This window comes from Helianthus annuus, chromosome 5 (assembly GCF_002127325.2).
Source record: "Helianthus annuus cultivar XRQ/B chromosome 5, HanXRQr2.0-SUNRISE, whole genome shotgun sequence".
Taxonomy (NCBI): Eukaryota; Viridiplantae; Streptophyta; class Magnoliopsida; order Asterales; family Asteraceae; genus Helianthus; species Helianthus annuus.
Genome location: NC_035437.2, coordinates 23,637,865 through 23,665,227, shown reverse-complemented (window position 1 = coordinate 23,665,227; position 27,363 = coordinate 23,637,865). Strand labels below are relative to the sequence as shown.

The 27,363-nt window shown below is 36.8% G+C and overlaps 1 protein-coding gene and 1 non-coding gene across 2 annotated transcripts; both read left to right on the top strand.

Annotated features, from left to right (window-relative positions):
• The first annotated feature begins 4,332 nt into the window (after positions 1-4,332).
• Positions 4,333-25,558, top strand: LOC110938639 (glutamate receptor 3.1). Its single transcript, XM_022180832.2, has 5 exons — positions 4,333-4,540; positions 23,347-23,618; positions 23,901-24,216; positions 24,335-24,717; positions 24,969-25,558. Exons 1-5 carry the CDS (start codon positions 4,345-4,347, stop codon positions 25,320-25,322), a joined length of 1,521 nt encoding a protein of 506 aa, XP_022036524.1. The 5' UTR covers positions 4,333-4,344; the 3' UTR covers positions 25,323-25,558.
• Positions 10,786-10,891, top strand: LOC118492889. Its single transcript, XR_004894890.1, has one exon. It is a non-coding gene; the product is annotated as a small nucleolar RNA R71 (small nucleolar RNA).
• Positions 25,559-27,363: the final 1,805 nt, after the last annotated feature.

The window sequence follows — 27,363 nt, the reverse complement described above, 5'->3', positions numbered from 1 at the left end:
CTACCCAAAATTCCCCCTAGTTAACACCTTTGAGCCTAAACCTTTTCATTTCTTAACCCAAAACCCTTTTTACCCACCAAAAACCCTTTTTATTTTTACCTTTTATTTTAGTAACAAGCTCGGTTTTCGTGTGACTATTCAAAAAAAAATACATATTTTACAATGAAGTTGGAAATAAACAAACAAAGCTCCTCAAACAAAAGCTTGTTTGAATAAATACTTCATTAAAAATAGAAAGTCACAAAAACAAAATGTTTTACGAAAACCGACGCTTTTTACGCCTTTTCGCCCTTTTCAACTAACCACTAACCCAACTACCCACCTTTAGCCCAAGCCTAACCCTTCACCCAAAAAGTCCTCGTGATATTTACAAAGGTATAAAGTTAAAAAGGAGGAGGATTGATTGCTTGGCAAGCTTATGGTAGGAATAAGTTCTATGCCGCTCTCGAGTGATTCACTAAAAATACACCTTCGGCCGAGTGTGAGTGATTTCCCCTGTGAGGTATGTGAACTTGTATATAAATGAAATTTTAAAAAGGTATGTTATGCCCTAATAAATAATTTATCTTATGAAATGTTTTTAATAAATCATGACGAATAGGAGTGTAAATAAATAAAAATAAAACCTAAACAATCTTGGAAAATCCCGACACTCTATGACAAGCCCAAAACCTTCTCTTCTACCCATTCCATTTGGGAGTGTAAGCCACATATTAAAGAGTTTTGCTTGAGGACAAGCAAAGATTCAAGTTTGGGGATATTTGATGTGTGTAAAATGCAACATATAAATTACATCAAATGAGGCATAAAACTAACCCCTTTTAAGTACTAATGTTGGAAAAAGTGTATTTTTGTCTTCCTTTTGTATTTTCAAGATTAAATGAGTTCAAATTAACAAAAGAAGCAAAAAGACAGCAAAATCTAACATAAATACAAGAAAAGGAACAAAAGTGGACTGCCCGACCCCTCGACAGCATCCTCCCAAGCAAAACAGAGAAGGCAGAAGATTGAACACGCCCCGTGCTCAGTGAGCACGGGGCCGTGCCCAAGAAGCAGCAGAAAAGACAAACCTGTAGAATCTTCTATTGCTCACCACGGGGCCGTGCCCAGTGAACACGGGGGCGTGCCCAAAGTACTGCAGGCGCATTTATTGTAATTGCGAATTACAATTAATGAAGAAAGAGAGTGTCAGACGGGCACGGGGCCGTGCCCAGCGGGCACGGGGCCGTGTCCAGGCTTCTGTTCAGCCTATAAATAGGAGTGCTTGGAGCCATTTCAACTCATCCCTTGGCACACCACCTCTCTCACACTTCACCCACCACCCACCACCACCGTAACACCATCATCCACCACCATCATCCATTGTCCATCATAGAGTGTGTGGGTCGTCTCGGGATCCAAGATTGATCGTAAAAGTTCTTGACAATCAAGGCCATGTTTGCCTAAGTCTCTTACATCACTTGGTGAAGACAAGTGTTTAGTATAATACTTTTTATTTTTAATCTTTTGCACTTCTTAATTGATTTTGTATTAATGACTTTAATAACTAGTTTCTTATGTTGAAGGTGATTCTTCCTTATCGTTTGTCCGTGGTGTCTTGGCATTATTTTACTGTCTATATAAAATAAAAGATTTTCACCATTCATATCTCCACGGTCTATATGGAGGTATGTTGGCTACCTGGTCGGGGGTTAAGGGAATGTTTTGGTAAGGGACCTGGGTCAAATTTAGTAGGACATCCTTCAATACCCAAAGGTATTGGATGGCGGGGGTCCAAACTCTTTGATCCCCTCATAAGTTAACTACTATTAATATTATAACCCGGCTATTTAGGACTGTATCCCTGCTGACTCAGACTACTTAGTCGAGGGTAACGTCACCTCCAAAAGAGGGGCCTACCATAATTTGCATTAATAACTTAATTAATTATCTTTAAATAATCTGACCCTTTAGGATTGTATCCTTGCTGACTCAAACTACTGGGTTGAAGGTAACGTCGCCTTCAAAAGAGGGGCCTACTACAATAACTAAGATAATCTCTTAAACAAGTGCAAAAGTGCGAAAATAATCAAAGGTTATACTAACACACGAGTCGGATCCAAGTGATTCATCTTGTCTATCTGTTTTTATTTTTATTTTATTTTTCAGCATTTAGTTAGTTTTATTTTCTTAGTTTAAAAATCTTTTTCTAACATTTTGATTTGATTAGACGTTGAGGATAAACGGTACTAAAAGCTCTTGTGTCCTTGGACGACCTCGGTATCTTAACAACGCTATACTACGTCCATGATGGGTGCACTTGCCCATATGTGTGTTTAGTGTTACTAAATATCGTGTTTTATAAATTTAAAACTTGGCTAAAGTGTAAAAAGGGCTTAAAATATATACCTAAAACATATTACACCTAACGCACATCAATGCACATGTTTTATCATCCAATTTATTATTCCAACTTTCCGGACTAAAAAATTTATTATTTCTGACACAGTTCCTGTACTGGCTTTTTTGTCAGGTAGTTTACTGAACTAGCTATGCAGCTTAACAAAATGAGATTATTTATGATAAACAATATTTATGTTGGGTTTTCGGAAAGTTATTGTTTCGTTCTGCGGAATGCTATACACTTACGCAGGATTACTGTATTTTTCTACGGACTTGGACAATTTGGTTTTTAATTGGAATTTTCTAGATAATATAAAGCACATGTTATATTTAGACGAAGTTTTTATAGAATGTTTGTGCAGACATATCTTTATGTCTCGTTTTTGTCATGCCAGACTGTATCGCGACCAATACTGACAGGTATTGTTTGTTCGTGTTTCTGCCGCCAGTCTAGGATATAGTTTCATTCGTACTCAATCGTGACAGGATTGTTATCATACTAAACTATGATTTTATACGATCCTAGACATTTTAGGACTTAATTAAATAAATTCAGTTCGGAAAACGCGTAAACGTATATTATAATAGTTGTTCAGGTTGTACGGAATTACCGGTATTTTGCCGAGTGTCACAATGATTTATTAATTTGCATTATGTTTGCAGTTATTTTGTGAGAACATGTATTGTTTAATGTTACCCACCCACACTAAACTCTCCTATTTCTGGTTTAACAAAGGTGTATTCTTCTACTTTGCAGGTCCTAAATTGCAGGCCCTAGGTGGCAGTTAGCCTTTTAATTGTTCCCCATTCGACCTGGTAATGTTATGGTTTTCACTTATGTTTACTTGCTTACTAACATTGTGTACCAAAATGAATCTGAGATGGGCCTTTGGTAAGCGTTCAACAAAGTTTAGTTCTTATTAAAATGGTGAATCTGCACATGGTCGTCGTTTGCGTAGGGTATCATGAATGTTAAGCGTCAGTGATAGGTGATTGCTCCGTTTCGTCTCAAGAACACACCCCCACTTTCTGTGCTCCTTTACTTTGTAATAATGGCTTAGTGTTAATGATTTTGATGTGCTCTCGGCACCTTTAACATATCGGAAAACTGTAAAATACAATCGCATGATTTTGAACGTCGATGGGTCGGCTAAACTTTCTTAAAGATGGTCGTCGTTTGCGTAGGGTATCATGAATGTTAAGCGTCAGTGATAGGTGATTGCTCCGTTTCGTCTCAAGAACACACCCCCACTTTCTGTGCTCCTTTACTTTGTAATAATGGCTTAGTGTTAATGATTTTGATGTGCTCTCGGCACCTTTAACATATCGGAAAACTGTAAAATACAATCGCATGATTTTGAACGTCGATGGGTCGGCTAAACTTTCTTAAAGAAATTGGGTTTCGCCCACAAAATGGGGGTCGGAAAATTCTAGTTGGTTACATTATCAGTCTGTAATTCCACTTTCGTTGAAGCTTTTGATACAAGTAACTTTATTTTTTATCCAAAAAGATGTGACTAGCCCGTTTACTTTCCCGGCCTTTTAATATTTACGCCTTTTCCTTGTAATTTCAAGTGCCGACCTTTTAATTCAACATTAATAAAAGAATCCAAGATCGATCTATAGATAACTTGTACAATTATTTTAACCAAATGACAACTACTTTTCAATTAACGAATTCAAGGTCCAACAATTGAATTAATAATGCCTCCACGTCATTTCATAAACTATGTTTGTTATGTTTTGTGTTTAGCTGCTGATCAAGGTTACATCTATGTATTAATTAATGTGAGGTCAGCGATTTAACTTGTCAAAACACACAACCAGTTTCCTCTCTCTCTATTACTCTATACATAAACCAAAACTGTTTGTGTTTGAGGCAAACCAATCCCATATAAAAGGAGATACATATCACAAAGATTACTGAACGAGTTCGCGACAAATTAATTTGATATATAAGGGATGGACATCAGAAAACGTTTTATGTTCTTTCACTTCTTTGTGATCTTTATTTTGTTAACTTGTGATAGTCATCTACCTTCAGAGTTCATGACCACTTCTTCAGCAACGACAAAAGAAAGCAGTGGAAAGTTTTCTAGTATTCACATGACAAGATGGATCCAAGAACAAATCAACGGAACCGTAAACATATGCTCAGGTATGCAACGTCATGTGCTACTTAACTCCAGCAAAACATAGTCTTGAATTTATCTTTACGTTATTTAGTTTGTTTCTAATTGCTATACACTAATATTTTATAACTAAATTATTTTTTTTTGAAAAATATGTATAGGTTAATATATGCAAAATACACATAACTAATTTTTTTAACATAATATAATATCATAACTTTTTTAGTCGGTAATAAATTGTAAATACATATATATCTCTTTATAAATCACTTTTGTGGATTCATGTTTAAAGGAATGTCATATAGTTTTCAATGCATGGTACTGTATAATGTTTTTCAAGCATGCTTGAGGGATATATGTAATTTGGCAAGTTTAAATGGATATATAAAATTGTAGTTATACAATATAAATTCTAAAACCATTTGGAATTTTTAAATTTATGTGAGTGAGTTAGTACTGGTTGTGAGTGAAAGACGGAGAAAATGTTACTATTCATCTGTAAATCTGTAAGTATATTAGAACATTGTTCATCCCTTATAATTTTTTTAATATTTTTGAAAGTGGTTGTGAGTGAATAAGAGAGAAAATGTAATAATTAAGGTATAAAAATATCATTTTGGGGGGGGGGGGATATTGTACGGTTCTCCCAACCGCTGGAGTGATCCCACTCCACAAGGTAGCTTAGCCCCATAGCTGTCTGGCGGTTATTACCCAACCGAAAGCGAAAGCCTGGAGTTTGGCCACTGGGAAGAGGTGGGTGAGGCTGGCCACTAGGACACCCCAAGTGATTTAAAAATATTATTTATTTGAAAAGAAAAGAGAGAAAAATTAGTGATTTTTAATATAATTACATGGATAGGATATAAAGTGAAATGGTACTAACTTTAACGTTATTTTACTAATTTCGTGAAAATAACGTTAACAATGGCAGATGGTTAATCATGCATCATGTGGTGACGTTGATAGCTGAAGGACACGGGGGTACATGCACCAATCAGTCTCTGTCCCGATTGTTTGAGTGTTATGTGTCTTAGGTCCAAGGTTTGATACAAAACTACAATCGAGTCGGGGTCTCACTGGAAGCAGCCTCTCTATTCCTATGGGGTAGAGGTAAGGTTGTCTATATCTACCCTCCTCAGACCCTACCTTAGCTTTGCTATTGGTGGGATTTACTGAGTATGTTGATGATGATGATGGATAGGATATAAAAAATTAATTGTGAATGCTCTAAGGGTATAAGGAGTGGTTAAACACTTTAAAGTGGCAAACCAAAAAACCGACCAATGAGAGCGCGCCATGTCAATTAGGCAAAAGTGTTTAAACTTTGGTGAAAAATGTTGGCAATGGTTTAAACACTTGGTGAAGTGGTAAACTATTTTTTTTTAAAAAAAAAGGAAAAAGGTGTGATTGGTTGAGATAGGAATGGACCCCACCCACAATACCCTCCCTCTCTCTCCTTCTCCCTCTTGCCGAATCGGTGTTCCATCACCGATTTACCCAACCATTTCGGCAAACTATATGTTGGCGGTGGGGTGGCCACACTTTACCGAATCGGTAAAGGTGGTTTACCGAAACCACACCGTATGCCCTAAGTTTAATATATACCATACAAGTTTTATCTTCAATATAGTTAAAAGGCTGTGCTATCTCTTTTGGTCGAGTTGTATATCTTACCTTTTTCAGAAAAAAAAAAAGTCAACAAAAACACACCATGCATGAGATAGACGTGTTATCCAAGGGGAGACAAGTATTCTGTTTTAAGAGAAACCATGTTGAAAATGAATCCTAAGCCCCTTCTTCTTATGTTCTTGTTTTTATTTCTTTCAATTGTAACATCCACTATATTAAAATTTTCTTTTGTATTGCAGTTTATTTTTAAATTTTTAGTGTGAGTAGTTTCACATGTATTTTTGATGATCGATAATCATGATCATCCGAGTTCTAGTCAACCCCAAGTCGCAAGATATGTTTTACGTTTTCAGTTTATTTAGTTTAATGGGTCGAACAATTGTTATGTTATTTATCTCGGGCCAAAGCCCAATGACGTGTCGTAGCGTGCACGGATTTTTAATATATTTTTAATACCTTTTTATCCTTTTTATCAAGCTTTAAATTTATAAAATATGATATAAAACTATCACTCTTTAGAACATGCTAGGGCAAGTTCACCCATCGTTGGCGTAGTATATGATGGTAACATACCGAGTTCGTCCAAGGACACAAGAGTTTAAAAAAACGGATTATCGTCGACGTCTAATCTAACCAAATATTGGGAGAAAAATTTTGTTTTTACTTTTAAATAAATAAAAATAAAGAAACAGAATAAATAAATAAAACAGATTGACAAGATAGAATCACTTGGATCCAACTCGTCATTTATGTATCCTTTGATGATTTCATCGCTTTGGGTTTTTCAAGAGATTATCTTAGTTATTGTGGTATGTCCCTCTTTTGGAGGCAACGCTACCCTCAGCCATATTGGTTTGAGTCGGCAGGGATACAGTCCCACAAGGCCAAATTATTAAAAGATTATTAAGTAAGTTATTAATGTAAAAAGTGACATGTCCCTCTTTTGGAGGCAACGCTACCCTTGGCCATATTGGTCTGACTCAGTAGCGATACAGTTCCGCAAGGCCGGTTTAAAGTTTTAATAGTAGTTAATTTATAATGGATTACAAGCCGTTCTTACTTCCCACGATTTGATGCTATCCGCTTCAAGGGAAGTCCTACAAAGCTTGAATCGGCTCCTCGCAGGATCTATACACTGAACGAGGCAAGAACTTTGCCCAACCACCATTCTAACCCCCTTCCAGGCGGTTAACGCGCTTTATGTAGACCGTATAGACACGAATAAAGGAATCAACAAAACATTAAAAAATGATTAAGTAAAGTTCACCTTCAATATAAAAAAAGAGTTATTAAATTCATTAATACAAAGCCAAATAAAAAGTTACCAAAGCTAGGAAATTAAATGTAATACATAAATGATTTTGTCTTCACGAAGTGATGTAAGAGATTAGTCAAGCATGACCTTTGTTTGACAAAAACTCTTACTATCGATCTTGAATCTCGAGACTACACACACTCTAAGGATGGATGATGGATGAAAGTGGTGGATGATGGTGGTATTGTGGTGGTGGAGTGGTGGCAGGTGTGAGAGTAGTGGTTTGCCAAGGGATGGTTTGCAAATGAGCCAAGCACATCCTTTTATAGCTGAAAACAGTAGCTTCACACGGCCCCGTGCCCACCAGGCACATCCCCGTGTCCTTCCATTCTCTGTCTTCATTTAATGTTGTTGTCAGCCCATCAGCACACATGGCCCCTTGTGTCATCGCCATGGCCCCGTGTCTTCTATACTTGTTGTACGAACCCATATTTGCAAATTTGAGAGTTGACCACGGCCTGTGCTTAGGGGACACGACCCCGTGTCCCTTGTCGTTTTTTGTTTGTCTTTATTCTCTAGGAATCTTGAATGGGGCACAGCCCATGCCCAGCTGGCACGACCCCGTGCTTGGGTTGGTCTTGTTATTTTTTTCTTTGGGGTAAAGCTTTGAGGGTCGGTATAGTGTGCCAACTTTTTTTCTTCGTATTTATGTTGGTTTTTGCCGTTAATTTGTTCCTTTTGTCCGTTTAAGCCCTTTAATTCTGAAAATCAAAAGTAAATAAAGAAACACACTTTTCCCAATATTGGTACTAAAAAGGGTTGTTTTTATACCGCATTTGATATGATTTATATGTTGTATTTTGTGCATATCAAATACCCCCACACTTGAATCTTTGCTTGTCCTCAAGCAAAACTCTTTTATAATTTCTTACACTCCCAAATAGAATGGGTAGAATAAAAGTTATGATTTTATTTAGAACCTTTAAGAAAAATAAATAAATACAAGCATAACATATATTTTAAAATTTCATTAAGCTATATATACATTCACATACCTCACAAGTGGTCACCCAACACTCTGATCGAATATGTATAAGTGAAATGCTCTATGCCAGTACGGAACATACTCCTACCATAAGCTTAACAATCAGTCAAACCTCCTCCTTTTTGACTTAATCAACCTCCTCCTTTTTGACTTAATCTTTGCAAATATCAAGAGGACTTTGAAATGGTAGGTTCTCTTTTGAAAATTTTATTTGTGACTTTATAAACTAAGTAAGTGCTTTTAAGCAATAGATTTGCTTATTAATTTTAAGCACTTTAAAGAATATTTTATTGTTTTTTTTTTCGACTCAGTCACATATTTTTGCGTTTTTCCAAAAGAACCGATTTTTACTAAAATAAAAGGTGTAAAGATAAAAATATGGTTTTTGCGTGATGGTAAGTTGTGGGTTTTGAAATAAAAAGTTTTACACTCAAAAGGGATTATTAGGGGGGATTTTTGTATTTTTGTGGGGAGATAAAAATAAAAATAAGGTTGAAATGGAAAAGAGTTTAAAATCCTAATGCCTCAATCATATACTTACTTGGATTAGTCGGTAAGGATCGGGAATGTTTTATCTTGTCAATTTCTAGATTTGTAGAAACCGTACGAGCTATTCACCCAAGAAATGTAGAATGGGCATTTAGTATAGATGTGATAGTGGATGCTCGTTTAAAGGCTCAAAACTTACAACTTTTTGGGAAAGGGTAAAAATGTGAAAGTATATATACAATCAAATTTTATAAATTTGTCATATCTTTTTTTATAATTTTTTCTTGTTTGTATCACGGCGCTCTCAGTTGTAAATATTTTTATAAACTTGAACCTTTTTTTAAAACTTGATCCCTTAACTTAAACTATAAACAAGACAAAACAAAATAAAAACAAACTTTGGAAAAAGATTTGGGGTGTTTTAGCGGTTACAAATAGAATTTTGTGTAAGCCTTGTTTTTAACAAACAATTTTCAAGTTATTAAGTTTTCCCCACACATAAATTATACATTGTCCTTAATGTGTCAAAAATTGGTTAAATTGATTAAATGTGTAAAATGTGTGTTAAAAATAACAAAATTTTTAGAAAATAGTCACTTGACACTGCCCCGTGTGTGGGAGCCACGACCCCATGTCAAAATTGCGAGCATCAATTTTTCTAGAAAGCAAACATGGGGGCGTGCCCATGGGACATGACCCCGTGTCAAGGTTCCTTCTTTTGTGGGAGTTTGTTGAGGAGTGTCGCCGAGTATTCTTCACTTAAATTGGCTTGTTGTATGGATTCAATCTTCCTCTTGTGGGTGAGAAAGTCCCTCATGAACTTGGAATATTTTGGCATTTGAGTGAGGACTTCTACAAAAGGGAGATTGATGTGAAGTTGTTTAAGTAAGCTCACGATCTTGGTGAATTGCTCGTCGGTCTTTTGCCGTAGTAAACGACCTGGGTAAGGGACCGGTGGTGGTTTGGTTGGCTCGTTGTTTTAAGGTTGAGTATTTTCTTGGCTTTTAACAATGGACGTGTTTGGTGTGGTATTTTGAGGTGGTGATGGTTCGTTATTGGGCCCTACCTTCCGGTTCGTTAAGTTGATAACATTTACTTGGGCTTTTGGGTTTGGTTCGGTATTACTAGGCAAGGCTCCTTGTGGTGTTTTGGAGAAATTTTGGGCTAGTTGGCTTACTTGTTTTTCAATAGTTTGCATGCTAGCCCATTGGTTCTTAAGTTCGGCATCGGTTTGTAGGAACCCCTTCGCGTACCTTTTTTTGGATTCGGAGAAAAGACAAGTGATTAGATCCTTAAGTCTTTCTCTTTCTCCTTGTTGGAAGCCTTGATGCTCATTTCGGGGTTGTTGTTGAAAGTTAGATCATTTATTTTAACTTTGTTGGTTATTACCCCCCAATTCCCTCCAACTAAAGTTGGGATGATTTCGCCACTCGGGAGTGAAAGAGTTAGTTGGAGCTCCCGGTGGGCGTGGTCGGTTATTTAGGTAATTTACCACTTCCGTTTGATTTTCTAAATCTCTCATACAACTCCAGTTTTCATGGGGGCCGCTGCATCCTTCGCAAGTCATAACCGAAGCCGTTTCATTGAATTCAAGTTTCTTTATTTTCAAAGTTAAGGCTTCGATTTGGGCTTGCAAAGAAGTGGTTTCATCCACTTTGTGGGTGCACGGGGCTATGGATTTTGAACCCCTAAGAGTATGGCATTGAAAACTATTTTGAGCTATTTCTTCAATTTGATTATAAATTTCCTTGGGACGTCGATTCCCAAGGAGTCCCCCGGAGCTGTAATCAAGGATTTGCCTTGTGTGTGGTAAGAATCCATTGTAGAAAATGAACACTTGTTGCCAACGTTCAAGACCATGATATGGATATTTCCTCAATAACACCTTGAACTTTTCCCATATCTCATACAATGATTCCCCGTCGTCTTGAGAGTAGGAGTAATCTCGGTCATGAGTTTAGCGGTTTTAGCAGGAGGGAAATATTTGTAGAGAAATTTTTGGGCAAGTTCATCCTAAGTGTGCACGGACCCACTTGAGAGGGTGTTTAGCCAAGGTTTTGCTTGGTCTTTAAGGGAAAAAGGGAACATACGGAGCTGGATAGCATCGTTGGAGGCTCCGTTGATCCGGAATGGGTCACGTATTTCCAAAAAATTGGTAATATGTAAATGGTGATCTTCATCGGGTAGGCCATTAAAGGTCGCGAAATTTTGGAGCATTTGGATTAGGAGTGGTCGAAGCTCAAAGTTATTAGCATCGACATTTGGAGGGTTAATAGCGGCTCCAAGATTACCGACCATATGTCGTAGGTACTCCATGAGTGTTCGTTGATCCGCCATGGGGAGGTTTTGAGTTGAGGCTTTTTGTCGGTTTTTAGCTTGAAGTCTTTTTCTCAAAAAGCGTCCAGGTTCGTCGAGGGGCACTTTTATGTCTTTGTCGAAGGTGGAGGTCATGCACCAGGTTGTATTTCCTGTGAATTAGACAGAGTTGCGTGACTTTCTGCGAAAAAAAAAACAAAAAAAATGTCTAATCAGAAGAGTAGCACAGCCCCGTGCCTATGTAGGCACGACCCTGTGCTGTCCAGAAAAAGTTTCTGTTTCTCAGGTTCCCAGCTGGAAGTTTGACACGGCCCGTGCTCCTGTAATACGGCCCTGTGTCTCTGTTCCAGTCACAAGAAAATAGCTCTTCCCAGGTACTGTAGTTCTGACACGGCCCCATGTTGATTAAACATGGCCCCGTGTTATTCCTGCAAAAAGTAGAAAAATAGGAGAAAAAGAAAAATTAGGAGAAGATAGAATCAAGGCCCCGTGTCCTTCCCTTCTCTGTCTTCATTTAATGTTGTTGATAGCCCATCTACACACAAGGCCCCGTGTGTCAACGGCACGACCCTGTGTCTTCTGTACTTGTTGTACGAATGCAGATTTGCAAATCTGAGAGTTGATCATGACCCGTGCTTAGGGGACACGGCCCCGTGTCCCATGTCGTTTTCTGTTTGTCTTTATTCTCTTGTTATCTTGAATGGAGCATGACCCATGCCTGGCTGGCACAGCCCCGTGCTTGGGTTCTAGTCTTGTTATTTTTTGTCTTTGGGGTGAAGCTTGGAGGGTTGGTATAGTGTGCCAACTTCTTTTCTTCGTAGTTATGTTGGTTTTTACCGTTAATTTGTTCATTTTGTCCGTTTAAGCTCTTTTAATCCTAAAAATCAAAAGTAAACAAAGAAACACACTTTTCCCAACATTAGTACTAAAAAGGGTTGTTTTTATACCTCTTTTGATATGATTTATATGTTGTATTTTGTGTATGTTAGCCAACATGTCGCTTGAGTCGAATATTATACAGAATCCTTAGGGTTAGTTTGTTTAGTTTAGGCTTAATTTATGAAACGATGTGTGTGTATGGATATAACCGTACAAACAGTTATCATGGGATTGACATACCGATTCACAATCGATGTCTCCCTCCAACACACAACGTTTCATCAAGAATTTATAAGGTTTCAACTTTCAGTTCTTGTATGCGTGTTATGATTGTTTTGTTTCAATATATCGAAGATATACAAGTTCTGTTTGGCTATTCGGTTACTTTATTCATTCAGTTTCATTTATCATGTTTATTTGATTATGTATTGGTGTGAGAAGTGTTGTGATTTCATGGATGATTGTTATCATCCCTCTACTCCGAAATCTTGGACCTGGGAATCCTGTGACAATGATACTAACATTGGTATTAGAGCCAAAGGTTCTTTCATGATCAAGGTGGAGGAGAGTGAAGACCGTTTGAGGAAAGCAAGGGTTAAGTCGAGTGGAATCGACTCTAGCGATACCGGTTCGAACCCAAGAAAGTGCATCCTGGGCTGCAACAAAATGAAGAATGTTGTGCAGGAGAAGCCATCTTCGTGTTCGTGGAAGTCGCCTATAACGAAGTTTCCTAAGAAAATGGTGCTCAAGAAGTTTTTCAAGAAACTGAGTCTCAAAGGCAACGCACCGGTCAGAAGAACACGCAAGGCAGGAGTTCGTCATTATACATGCAAGTAGTATGGACATATTGCATCCATTTGCCCGAGTAAGTACATAAATCTCAGTCCTTTACCGGTTGAAAATGATTATACTGGGAAGGCCAATTACGAAGGGGAATGGGGAAATATGGATAGTTGATCCATCTTTCAAGACTCACATGACAGGAAACCGAAACTTGTTCAAAGTGTTCAAAAGACACTTGGGGTGTTGAAGAATTAAAAAAATTAAGGAGTTTGTGTTTGTGCATGGTATTGGTGAAGTTAGGATCCTGGTTGTAGGATCGTTTTCACGACCGAAACGAGTCGTTCAGAGGTGTTCTACTCAATACGAAAGGCAGAAACAGACGTATCGAGTTGGATTCAGCTAGATATTCACTTTAACTGTCTTTTTGATTGATTTGACAAAGTTTTACAGCACGTTGACACTTCAGCAGCACTTCGGCTCTTGAATCACAGTTCAAGACTACTTCAAACGAAATCAGGACACACCTATTTATAGGCAAGGTAATTTCGCATGGAATTGCCCACACGAAATTAGATTCACACGAAATTACAATTTCGTGCGAAATTACCAAGTAATTTTGTGTGGAATTACCAAAATGTAATTTCGTGCGAAATTACCTTCAGACCCATATTTGACAGATTTCTCGTACTACGTCACGACCGAAACGAGTTGTTCAGAGGTGTTCTACTCAATACGAAAGGCGGAAACATACGTATCGAGTTGGATTCAGCTAGTTATTCACTTTAACTGTCTTTTTGATTGATTTGACAAAGTTTTACAGCACGTTGACACTTCAGCAGCACTTCCGCTCTGGAATCACAAGTTCAAGACTATTTCAAACGAAATCAGGACACACCTATTTATAGGCAAGGTAATTTCGCATGGAATTGCCCACACGAAATTAGATTCACACGAAATTACAATTTCGTGCGAAATTACCAAGTAATTTCGTGTGGAATTACCAAAATGTAATTTCGTGCGAAATTACCTTCAGACCCATATTTGACAGATTTCTCGTACTACGTGCCTGATCTATCTATATACATACAAGACTCGATACAAGACGAAGTCGACAGACGTATGCACTAACAGACTCCCCCTCGGATGTTGACGAAGTCTTCAGTGTCGAGTCTTCAACGTCTTCAGTCTTTATCAGTCTGTTCTACTCTTCCTGAAGTATCTGACACTGTAAAACCTTCTTAATCTCCTCTTCTCTTTATCAACTAAGCTCCCCCTCGAATGTTGATTCCTCATCTTCTTTCTCTCTTTTATCAGGATCTGAAACTTGGCTCTTTTGGAATCAGAATTGTGACCTAGCTCTTTCTTCAGGTATTAAAACCTAGCTAACCTGCACAATCTCTACCTCACAATAAATTTCACAAATTTAAAATTTGACAAATTTATAAATCACTTGCAGAAACCAATCAACCAAGAAATGATTTTACAATTTTAAATCTTTGATAAACCACATGTAGAAATAGAATGATTTAACATTTAAAAGCTTCTGATGATCACTTGTAGGCAAAACTTCCAAAATCTTTTCTTATTATACACAAACTCCCCCTCACGAAATGTTCATCATGTTTAGCACTTGGAATTTTGAAAATCAGCTCTTCAACATCAATTGTCGAATATATTTTTGAATTTTTCAAAATTTTATGCTAAAACACACTTAAAATATTTTTGGATTTTTTTTTATCAAGATGCAATAAAGAAATATAACTTCTTCATTTTTTTCATTCTTCTCTTCCTGATCTACCCTCTCGCATTTTACTTCTTTCTGATTCTTAGCTGCTCGCTTCTCCTTTAGCTTCTCAATGCTTTCTGCAAAATAAAATTGAAAACTTTCAGGAGATAAATGAGTTTTTGCAATATTAATATGCATTTCTTCCTCATCATCACCACTGTCATCAGTTGGTGATTGATCGAAAACTATTGTTTACTTCATCTTGATTCTTCTCATCATCAGCGGACACTTTCATCCATTCTTTCATCAAATCTGGCTCTTTAACATTTTTTGCAATGAATGCTCCAAGCTTTGTATCGGGTGGAACACATTTGTCCCAGCTAAAACCTTCTGCAACTTTTTCATCTTCTTGATCAATTATACCAAAATAAGCTTTCTTATTTGCTTCTTCGATCATTTTAGCATGAGCAGTTTGTGGTTCCTTTTGTTGATGCGGTTGATGAGCAACTTGTTGATATATAGCTTTTCGATAATAATCATTACCACCAAACGGATTCTTTGCTCCACTTGCTTCTTGATTTTTGCATTCTCTCTTAAAATGTCCTTTCTCCCTGCATCGAAAACAAGTAACTTTAGATTTATCAAAACCTAAAGTAGAGACATTTGCATCCAAGAAATCATTTCTTCTTGTAATCATATTGAATTTTTCAGCTCTTCTCAAAACACTCGCTAAACACCATTTAATGTCCATGAGCTCCATTTCTTCTGCATCGATCTGATCGTAATCCTCTTTTGTCAGCATAGGATTTCCGATCCTTCCTGCAACCAATCCCTCATAGGATTCTAACACTATAGCAAGTAATGACATGTGACTTTTGGCGATTTCTTCAGAGAAATTTTGACCATTCTGAAGATGCAACGCGATGTTGCAATGTAAAACTTGACCATTACTACTATTTGAGCTTTGGAACTGATGACTTGGTGTTGAATTTTCAGATTAACACTCGGGTATGAAGAAAATCCACTGCTGCTATTTGAACTTTGATTTATAGATCCAGATGAGTTTTTTGCACTAAAAGCAGTTTGAATCTTTGGACTTACTACAACATCCTGAACACTCCCTTTGAAATACATCTTAACATCTTGTTGTGCACTTGGATTGCTCATTCTAGTAATTTTTTGTTGCTCAAGATATTGTCCTTCAATCTTTTCGATAAACTCAGAAATTGTCAAACCATCATATTCTCCAGTGTTCTTTAAAATCATCAAATACGTACCCCACTCTTTCTGAGGTAAAGCATCAGCTAATTTGTCGACCCATTCCTCTCGCTCTTTGTTTATACTTAACAAAGACATTGAACGCACTAAGTGACAATATCTTTCAATCAATTTCTTTGTATCTTCTCCCGGCAAACTTATAAATAAATCAAATTCTTTCTTTAGCAAAGATTTTTTACTCTTGATCATTTTCTTACTTCCCTCAAATTTAATTCGAAGTGCTTCCCAAATTGAACGTGAAGTCTTATCATGTTGGAGCAACATGAAGATGTCTTCTTTAATAGCTTGCTGGAGTAAACTAATCATCATCTTTTCAGCTTTGTACATATCTCGTTCTTTATCCGTAAATTCAAAAATCTTTTTGTCAACTCCCAAATCTGAACGTGGTAGTACATACTTTTTCTCAACACATTCCCAAGATCTCAAATGATTAGCTTGAACCTAGTTTTCAAACCGATCTTTCCAACCATAATACTCCTCAATGCTCATTAGCTTTGGGGTTTTTTGCAAAGTTCTAGTCTCATTTTCCAAGTTCATGTTTTGAGCAATGGCAGCCGGAGTAGTCGAGGATGTAGCAAACGCGTTATAGAATTCCTCTTCCATGATTCGGTAACAAGTTTCAAAATCAGACACTTTCAAGCGAAATTATCTCTCTCAAACGAAATTTCTCAAGCGAAATAACTTCTCAAGCGAAATAACCTGCACAACAGTTTCAAGCGAAATAACACCTCAAACGAAATCAGAAGTTTCAAACGAAATAATGATTTCTTTCGAACTGACCAAACGAAATATAATTTCGTGCGAAATTACACACAGATTCAAACGAAATCAACCTTTTTGGAACGAAATAGTAATTTCGTATGAAATATCTCAAGCGAAATACTAATTTCGTACGAAATTAACACCAATTTCAAACGAAATCAATCACAAAATGTAATTTTGTGCAAAATTAAGATGCTATTCCATGCGAAATTATGCTGATGTCATCATGTCGGTCAAACTTTTGTCAAATTGATCAGGTTTTAGCTCGATTTTAGGTCCAATTCTCTCAAGGCTTTGTTAAAACACAGTTTCGCATGTAATGTGTGAAATTCAAACCATTTTATCCGTTAAAACTTATTCAATTTAGAAAAGAAGGTGTAGAAGTCAGAAAATCTGATGAAATCAAGCTGAATTCGGTAGAACTCCTCCTCCTGAGCTCTGATACCACTTGTAGGATCGTTTTCACGACCGAAACGAGTCGTTCAGAGGTGTTCTACTCAATACGAAAGGCGGAAACAGACGTATCGAGTTGGATTCAGCTAGATATTCACTTTAACTGTCTTTTTGATTGATTTGACAAAGTTTTACAGCACGTTGACACTTCAGCCGCACTTCGGCTCTGGAATCACAAGTTTAGAACAACTTTTATACCAAGGGATCGAAATGGTTAAGACAAGTGGCTCGTGTGTTTTGAAAAAAATGTTTAGTGATCGTGCTAAAGGTGTAGATATATTTGAAGATAAATTGGAATAGGATTTAGAGCAAGAATACCTAGATAAGTTTTATGAAAATAGAGATGTGGAAAACGGTTTTCTTGATGAGAAAGCAAACTTGTAAGAATACGTTGAGGAGTTCTTCGAGAAGGAGTTTGAAATTGAGAGGCAAAGGCAAAAAGAGAAGTATGGAAAAGGCATGTTTACTTAGAAGGTTTGGAGGAAAACCCTTTAGAATCTCGCGATGTGTTACAAGAGAAAGCGATGTTAATTTCACAAGACGAGGGAAAAGTGATAGATAATGATCTAATCATCAAGAGTTGCCTAGACTTGACCGATTTGATCATGTTGCATGAAGAATTAATTAGCCATGAGTTATTCTATGAAGTGAGTTTCGAAAAGATGTAAATTGGTTTGTGCCATGTTTCCTTGGCATTTGCAAAAGCCGAAACGCCTCCAACATTACTGAATGGGAAGCCCATAAACTGATTATGGTGGTTTCAAGAAGTTGATAGAAGATGACACATGGAACAAGATTGCACTGCAATGTGGCTTTGATTGTGAAGACGCTCAAGAAGTAAAGATCACGTATGTGAGGTATGTTGAATTATTAGAATTGTAATTTGATATGATGAAGATCAAACGCAAGGAAAATACAAACAATGGAAGTGAAGATTATGAAGTGGGTCCAAGCAAAGCAACAGATGATGAAGGTGTGAAGATAGAAGAAACCGAAGAGGAAACGGACATGGTGATAATACTAGAAGTCACCAGTAAGAAAGACGAGTAGGACACACAAAGAACAACTACGGATGCTCTGATTTGTTAGAATCTAACTTAGGGTTTCGAAGAATGAATATGAAAGTTCACAAAATGAATTGATAATGATGATAAACATGATACATAGTTTATATACTGATACATCATTAGCGATAACCGCTATAACTTAGGTTTAATAATAATAATAAAACGAATAATAAGAGTTATATTATCTAGCTTATAATTATAAATGTGCATATCTAACACCCTCCTGTAAGCTAGATCAGCGCAGTATCATATGTAGCAGGTTCTTAAGACAAGAGAAATCTTTCGGTTGATGAGCCTCTATCATGATGTCAGCCACTTGGTCCTTTGTTGCACAAAAATTTACTGCTACTACTTCCTTTTTGATTAAGTCTCTGATAAAGTGATACTTGACCCATATGTGCTTGCTCTTCCCATGGTATACTGGGTCTTTTGCTAAGCAGATAGTAGATTTATTATCACAATATATAGGTATTGGGTAATCTTCCTTTCCTTGCAATTAGTCTAGGAATCCCTTTATCCATGTTGCTTGACAGCCGGTTAGAGTTAGTGCCATGTACTCTGCTTCTGTTGAAGATAGTGCTACTACCTTTTGCTTCTTTGATTGCCAAGATATTGGTCCTGATCCTAGGTGAAAAATATATCCGGAAGTACTTTTGCTATCATCTATATTCCCTGCATAATCACTATCACTAAAACCCACGAGCTTCATTTTTCCTCCTTTAGAATACGTGATTCCCTGTTCCAAAGTGCCTTTGATATATTTTAGTATGCGTTTTGCAGCTTCCCAGTGACTCTTCTTTGGACATTCCATGAATCTACTTATTTTACTTACTGCAAACATGATATCCGGTCTCGTGTTTGTTAAGTACATCAGACTTCCTGCTAGACTTCGATACACACCTTCATCTATAAACTCTTCCGGATCATCCTTTGACAATTTGAGACCATATTCCATTGGTGTGGAAACCGTGTTACATTGAGCCATTCTATATTTTTCCAATAAATTTCTCATATACTTCCTTTGGGATAGAACTATATTACCATTCTCATATAGTACTTCCATACCGAGAAAGTAATGTAATCTACCCATGTCAGTCATCTCAAATTCCTTCTTCATTGTGTCCTTGAATTCAGAAATTAGCCTCATAGAACTGCTTGCTATAATTAAATCGTCTACATATAAACATATCACTAGTTTTCCTTCCTTAGTGTCCTTAATATAGAGAGTATGCTCATAGGTTCATTTTTTTTAAACTTGTGTTGCATGAAATATGTTTCTACTCTACTATACCACGCCCTCGGTGCTTGTTTCAAACCGTATAATGCTCGTTTGAGATGACATACCTTTTTCTCTTCTCCTTGTTTGATGTAACCTTGAGGTTGTTCTATATAAACTTGTTCTTTCAATTTTCCATTCAAAAACGCTGTTTTTACATCCATTTGATGAAGGTGCCAATCATGTTGAGCCGCGAGTGCTAACATTAATCGAACCGTCTCAAATTTGATTACTGGTGCAAATACCTCCTGATAATCTATTCCATATTTCTGCTTGTATCCTTTTACTACTAGTTTGGCCTTGTATTTGTCCATGTTCTCTTTTTCATCGTATTTCGTTTTATAGATCCATTTAACACCTATTGGTTTTTGATGTTTTGGAGGATCTACAAGCTCCCACGTTTGGTTTTTATAAATAGACTCCATCTCTTTATTCATTGCTTCGATCCATCTATTGTCCTTGCTAGCCTCTTCATAAGTTGTTGGATCGGCACTTGTTGCATAAAGAACAAAATTTACTACTTGATTCTCATTGTATTTCTGCAATACTTCTGCTTCGGTGAGAGCTCTTGTGTCTCTGTATAGACTATCAATGCTCCTCGTGTTAATAACTTCATTCTCCAAATCCGTAGAGGATGAATCGTTCCCATGATGCTGTGACCGGTCTGCTTCCTAATTCTCTTCCCTGTTTTCAAGCGGTCCGGAGTTATCAAACCCGTGCTCTTGACCAGATTCTGGTTCCTCTTGAGTTCTGCATAACTCTGTTTCCCTTTGAACTGGACTTGTATCATCATTATCATTGACAATAAACGGGACATCAGACGATTCTGAGTCAATAACCCGTCTTTTGATTTCATCAAATATTACGTCATGACTGATGACGATCTTATTGGTTTGTGGATTATACAGCTTGTATCCTTTGTTGTTTTCAATGTATCAAACAAAAATCGTCTTTCCAGTTTTATTATTTAACTTATCTCGATGTTTTTTAGGAACATGAGCATAAGCCAAACAGCCAAACAACACCTTGAGGTGTTCTACATTTGGTTTCCTGCCATTCCATGCTTCATAAGGAGTAATATTGGGTCTTTTTTTGTGACAGTTCGATTTAAAATGTACGTAGTACATGCTATCGCCTCTGCCCAATAACAATTCGGCAATTGTTTGATGTTCATCATGCTTCTGCTCAACTCCATTAACGTTCTATTCTTCCTTTCTGCTACCCCATTTTGTTGGGGAGAATAACTATTTGTAAGTTGATGACGTATTCCATTCAGTTTCATGTAATCTTGAAATGTTTTACTACAATATTCTCCTCCACGATCAGTTCTTAGTGTTTTAACTAAGTGATCGGATTGTTTTTCATTTAAGGCTTTAAACATTGAAGTAATTCAGTGCCTCCGATTTATATTTGAGAAAGTAAACCCAGGTTTTCCTTGAATAGTCATTGATAAAGGTAATGAAATACTTGCATCCTCCTATCGATTCAGTTCTCATGGGCCCGCATATATCTGAATGAACTAGTTGTATGGGTTTATTAGCTTGACATGTTGTATTCTTCGGAAATGGTTTTCTCACTTGTTTTCCTGAAATGCATCCTTCACATATGTTATCATCTTTTATAATCTTTGGTAAACCGAGCACTAACTCCTTGTTTCCCATATCGATTAGTGTATCCATATTCACATGACCATAACGTTTATGCCATAGAATTGACACATCTTTCATTGTCATGGTCATTGCAAAATTTAAATCACTTTCGGGGCGAAGGGGAAACATCTTGTTATTCGTCATTTTGATATCACCTATAGCTTCATTACTTGCATCCTTAATGATACATCGATTTTTCTGAAATAAGACTTTATATCCTTTTTGTATGAGTTGCCCCACACTCAATAGGTTATGTTTCCACCCTTTCACATAAAAAACGTTTGGTATCTTCCTAACTCGTCCTCTGATTGAAATTGAGACGTCTCCGCCGCCTAACACTTCCAACCTCTTGTCATCACCTGTTCTTACTTCTTTCTTTAATGATTCATCCAGTCTAGTGAACAAATCTTTGTTTCCTGTCATGTGGTTGCTGCAGCCACTATCTAGATACCCACAGTCATCTTTGACTGTCTCTTCCATATTGAAAATCATAAACATATTGTCATCTTGTTCGTCGGTTTCATCATCTTTGTGAATTAACACGTTATCAGATTTCTTGCTTTCTTCTTTTCTTTGACAAAACTTGGCTGTGTGGCTAAGTCATTGACAGTTGTAACATCTGATCGAATTCATGTTTCGTCCTCTACTTTTACCCCGTCCTCTTCCTCCTGCATCACTTCGAGATTGCCTGAATCTGTCATGGTTAGAATTCTGCATTTGGAATGCACGTTCCATGGGAGTGTCTTCATATCGTTTCAATCTTAATTCAGGAGATTGAAGAATCCCCATTAATTCTTCGGTAGACATGTCCTCTAGATTTTTCGTTTCTTCTACAGCGATTACCACCGACTCGAAATTTCGAGTCAAACTTCGTAGAATTTTTTCTACAATTCGTTGTTCGCTAATTTTCTCTTCATTCATTCATAACTGATTAACGATAAGGATCGTTCTATTGAAATAATCTTCAATAGACTCTCCTTCTTTCATTTTTAGTGCATCAAATTCACATCTAAGAGTTTGAAGTTTTATCGTTTTTACCCGGTTTTCTCCTCTGTATGATTTGTGCAGAATACTCCACGCCTCTTTTGATGATTTTGCAAGGACAATTAGTTCGAATATTGTATCATTCACAGATTGAAAAATAATATGTAGTGCCCGTTTGTCTTTCTTGATTGAATCTCTATAGACTGCAGTCGCCTCTTCGGTGGGATTCGTTCCCAGATCTTGATATCCTTCATCAACAATGTTCCATAGTTCTTGCGACTCGAGTAAAACTTAAATTTGAATATGCCAGTGGTAGTAATTCTGTCCTGTAAGTTTGGGAATCTGAGTTTGAATTCCTTGTGCCTGGTTCATGTTTTGATCGATGTTTGTGATTGTGGGAATTTGATCGATGTGGCTCTGATACCACTTTGTTAGAATCTAACTTAGGGTTTCGAAGAATGAATATGAAAGTTCATAAAATGAATTGATAATGATGATGAACATGATACATAGTTTATATACTGATACATCATTAGCGATAACCGCTATAACTTAGGTTTAATAATAATAATAATAATAAAACGAATAATAAGAGTTATATTATCTAGCTTATAATTATAAATGTGCATATCTCACATGATTAAGGGGGAGAATGATGATTGATAATCATGATCATCCTAGTTCGAGTAAAGCCCAAGTCGCAAGACATGTTTTACGTTTTCAGTTTATTTAGTTTAATGGGTTGAACAATTGTTAAGTTTTTATTTATTTTGGGCCGTAGGCCAACAAGTCGCATGGGTCGAATATTATCTAAAGTACATTAGCGTTAGTTGTTTAGTTTCGGCTTAATTTGAAATGGTTAACATGGGATCGGCATACCGATTCGCAATCGACGTCTCCCTCCAACACACAGCGTTTCATCAAGTATTTATAGGATTTCAACTTTCAGTTCTTGCATGCAACTTACGATTGTTCAGTTTCATTGTTTCAATATATCAAAGATATACAAGATCTGTTCGGTTATTCGGTTAGATTATCCAGTTTCATTTGGTTTCTTTTATCAAGTTTAATTATTCGATTATGTATTGGTGTGAGAAGTGTTGTGATTTCGTGGATGATTGTTGTCATCCCTCTACTCCGAAATCTTGGACTTGGGAATCCTATGACAATGATACCAACAATTTTCTTTTTTCCTCTGTATATTACTCCAATTGTGTCATGTACGTTTTTTGTCGATAAAGATATTTTAGGGACGAAATGGAAGAATGATTTCAAGAAAACACACAATCAGTGTCGGACATTGAAGGTATGGGTGCCAAAGAAAACCGTGTTCACTGAATTCGTAAATGTCAACGACAATGGTGAACTGAAAGGAGGATTCTCCATAGCTATATTCTGCTTAGTGTTACAAGAAGTACCTTTCAGGATTCAACCTGTTTTTGTACCATTAGTGGATGAAATGGGCAGAAGCAGGGATTCCTATGATGAGCTTGTTCAAAAAATTGAAAACAAGGTATGCCAAATTTTTAAACTTTATTATATATTAAGTTGCCTAATTTGAATCATAATATTTTTTAAATCGGACTTGAAATTTCTACAAAGGCAAAAGCACATCACCTCATCTACTTAGATTACTTGGTTCTTTCTTTTCTTTTTGTAACTAGCTAGTTTCGTATAATTGATCACACACAACATTAATTAATAATATTAATATGGGTTAGAGAAAACATATATAACTTTAGTATCATCTTGTTGACTGTGGTTAATAATTTTATCTCACCTTTTTATCCTTCAGAGTTGCGAAGCTGTGGCTGGAGACATTACTATCACAGCAAACCGAACAGAATATGTTGATTTTACAGTACCATATATGAGTTCTGAAATATACATGCTTGTTCCGGCTGCACAAAAATGGAACCAAAGCCTGGTGACTTTATTGAGACCTTTTTCGCCAAGACTTTGGCTCACAATAATTGGTGCTTCTTTATTTATTGGGATAGCTATTGGGATTCTAGAATACCGTGTAGGCAACCCTGAATTTAACGTTCCTTTCTATCAAAAACTAGTTATGATTATTTGGTTTCCTCTTTCGACATTTTTCTTCGATGAAGGTACATGAATTATTAGTATACCTCTGATTTGAGCCTTTATCATGAATTGCCATATTATTTTACTAATGCAAAGAAGGCTTTTAATTGAAGAATGATGTTTCTCATGATTTTGTTTTAGGAAGAATACAAAACAGGTGCTCTAAAATTGTGCTTGTCATATGGCTAACCACAATCTTCATAGTAATACAGATCTTCACAGCATGCTTATCCTCATGGTTGGTTGTAAACCAACTGCAACCAAAAGTGCCAAAACAGTACCATGTAGTTGGATATCAAACTGGTTCTTGTGTTGCAGATTTTGCAAATGATCGGGCGCAGTGTCCCTCAACCATAGATAGGCTACACCCATTATCAAGCATGGATGATTATAAGAATGTTTTGGATAAGGGCATGGTAGATGCCATATTTGATGAGCTTCCTTATGTTGAACTATTTATAGCCAAGTATGGAGATAATTACATGAAGGTTGGACCACTGGCTGCAGAACCTGGATTAGGATTTGTGAGTCTCTCACACACTCACTCTTCCCTCTTCTATGTTTTATTTCTTAGGTAGCTGGATGAGTCTAAGACATGCTAAAGAAATTAGTCAAACGACAAGTTTTAAGTGGTGCTTATCTTGCGTGTACTATGGACATATAGTCACATGATACATGACACGCTGACACACAAGATGTTTCTCTTTTGTTGACTGTGTTTGAACCTTTTTTATGTCATGTACATTACATGACTCAATGTGTTCAATTGTCTCAGGCTTTCTCTCGTGGATCTCCTTTACAACCAGATTTTTCACGGGCCGTTGTAAAAGTAATTGGAAGTCCAGATATGACGCAAGCGAAAAAAGAGTATCTCGGAATTCAAACTCCTCTTCCAGCACAAGCACAACCAGCTGATTCCTTCCCGCAAAGTCTTGACGTTCATAGTTTCTTTTTACTCTTCATATTTATGGGTCTTGCAACTATAATGGTTATTATTTACTCAGAAATCTATCTCATGCGTACAACGGCACCAATCTTTCCTGTGATATCAAGACTAGTTAAACTTTCAGTTCAAACTAGTCCTGCAAACTCAACACAAGTTGTTGAAATGAGCAGTAGCGATCAATAAGCTGTGCTTAATATGCAATATTTCAGCTTATATGGTTAACATGCTTCTATATTCGAAGCATAAATATACTGTTTGTGTGTGTTAATGTATAGAGGCATGCATGTTATGTAAAATTAAATATATTGTTTGTGTGTGTTAGTGTTAGAGTCATGCACGTTATGTACATTTATATTTCATTTTGGACTGGTACATGTGGAACTTCACACTCTATATATAATGTAATACTCGAGCACAAATCTATTAGGATCTAGGATGTTGTTGACGAGCTAAGCCACTCCTGGATGTTGAGCTTGGATATATATGAGCAACAAACATATCAAAGATGTCTAGTGGTGTTGAAGATGAAAACAGAATTCATCCAATTGATTCACTCACAACATTATTAAACTCACGAATTGAACAAATGATTCAAGAAATTAGAGACTCTCAATTGATTGTGGTATCCAACCCTAATCCCCAATTCACTATTTAAACCCAATTAGCAACTGCTAATAACAGACTCTTAACAAACAACTTTCAATACTGACACAACAGACCCCTGTACTTCTAATACATTCTAAGAAAGAACTAAACTGTGCTAAAGTTACATAACTGGTCCCTGCATTTATCCTGCACTTGTTAATTCAGTCTAAAGTGTTAAGACTTTATTCCAACTAACTCCAGTGTTAGACTTTATTCCAACTAACTCCAACAATCTCCACCTTTGGATAAAGTCTATCCAATGTTCAGCAAATCACAACAAAAATCAAACTTAGGACCAGGTAGAACTTTAGTGAACATATCTGCTGCATTCTCTAAAGTATCCACCTCTTAAATCAACACTTGCCTTGACTTAACTACATCTCTTATAAAATGTAGTTTAACATTAATATGCTTGGTTCTTTCATGGTAAACCAGGTGCTTTGTTAGCTGAACTGCACTTTGACTGTCACATTGAACCACTGCTCTATCCACTGTTATGCCCAAATCACTGACAAATCCTGTTAGCCATAAGGCTTCTTTCACAGCTTCAGTAAGTGCAACATACTCAGCTTCTGTTGTTGATAAAGTGACAATATGTTGAAGTGCAACCTTCCAACTAACAAGAGAACCCAATACTTTGAATGCATACCCAGTCATTGACTTTCCATGATCTCTATCCTTTGCAAAGTCTGAATCTGAATAGCCAATTACCAGCTCTTCAAAGTTACTTTTACCAAACACTACACCCACATCTTGTGTACCTTTTAGTTACCTGAAGATCCACTTAACTGCTTCCCAGTGAACCTTCCCAGGGTTTGATACATACCTGCTGACCAAACTCACAGCATACCCTAGATCAGGCCTTGTACAGACCATAAGGTACATTAAACTGCCAACAGCACTTGCATAAGGATACTTCTCCATTATACTTCTTTCATCATCTGTCTAAGGTGAATCCTCAGCTGAAAGTTTAAAATGTTGTGCCAGAGGAGTTGAAACTGCTTTACTATTTTCCATAGCAAAAGCCTTCAACACCTTTTTGATATAAGAACCTTGCTTTAAGTACAACAGCCCCTGATCTCTGTCTCTTTGTATCTCCATACCCAAAATTCTTTTTGTTGGCTCAAGTTCTTTCATATCAAACTCCTGTTTTAACAGGTCTTTGGTATCTTTGATCACCTGTTTGTCTTCACAAGCCACCAACATATCATCCACATACAATAATAGGTACACATATCTCCCCTACTCATACTCTCTAAAATATACACAACTGTCATATTTACTCATTTGAAAATTATTAGAGGTCATATATTCATCAAACCTAAGGTACCACTGCCTAGGTGATTGTTTTAAACCATACAATGACCTCAACAGTAAACATACCTTATTTTCTTGACCCTCAACTTCAAAACCTTGTGGCTGATTCATGTAGATCTTTTCTTCAAGATTACCATGAAGAAAAGCTGTCTTCACATCTAATTGTTCCAGCTCAAAATTCTTGTAAACTGTTAATGACAGAATTACCCTTATTAAAGTATGCTTAACCACAGGTGAGAAAATTTCATTATAATCCACACCA

Bases quoted from the DNA above. Each gene is read 5' to 3' on its own strand.
- LOC110938639 (XM_022180832.2), top strand. From the start codon at position 4,345: ATGGACATCAGAAAACGTTTTATGTTCTTTCACTTCTTTGTGATCTTT. The intron at 4,541-23,346 runs GTATGCAACGTC...TTGTCGATAAAG, and splicing joins AACCGTAAACATATGCTCAG to ATATTTTAGGGACGAAATGG. The intron at 24,718-24,968 runs GTGAGTCTCTCA...CAATTGTCTCAG, and splicing joins CAGAACCTGGATTAGGATTT to GCTTTCTCTCGTGGATCTCC.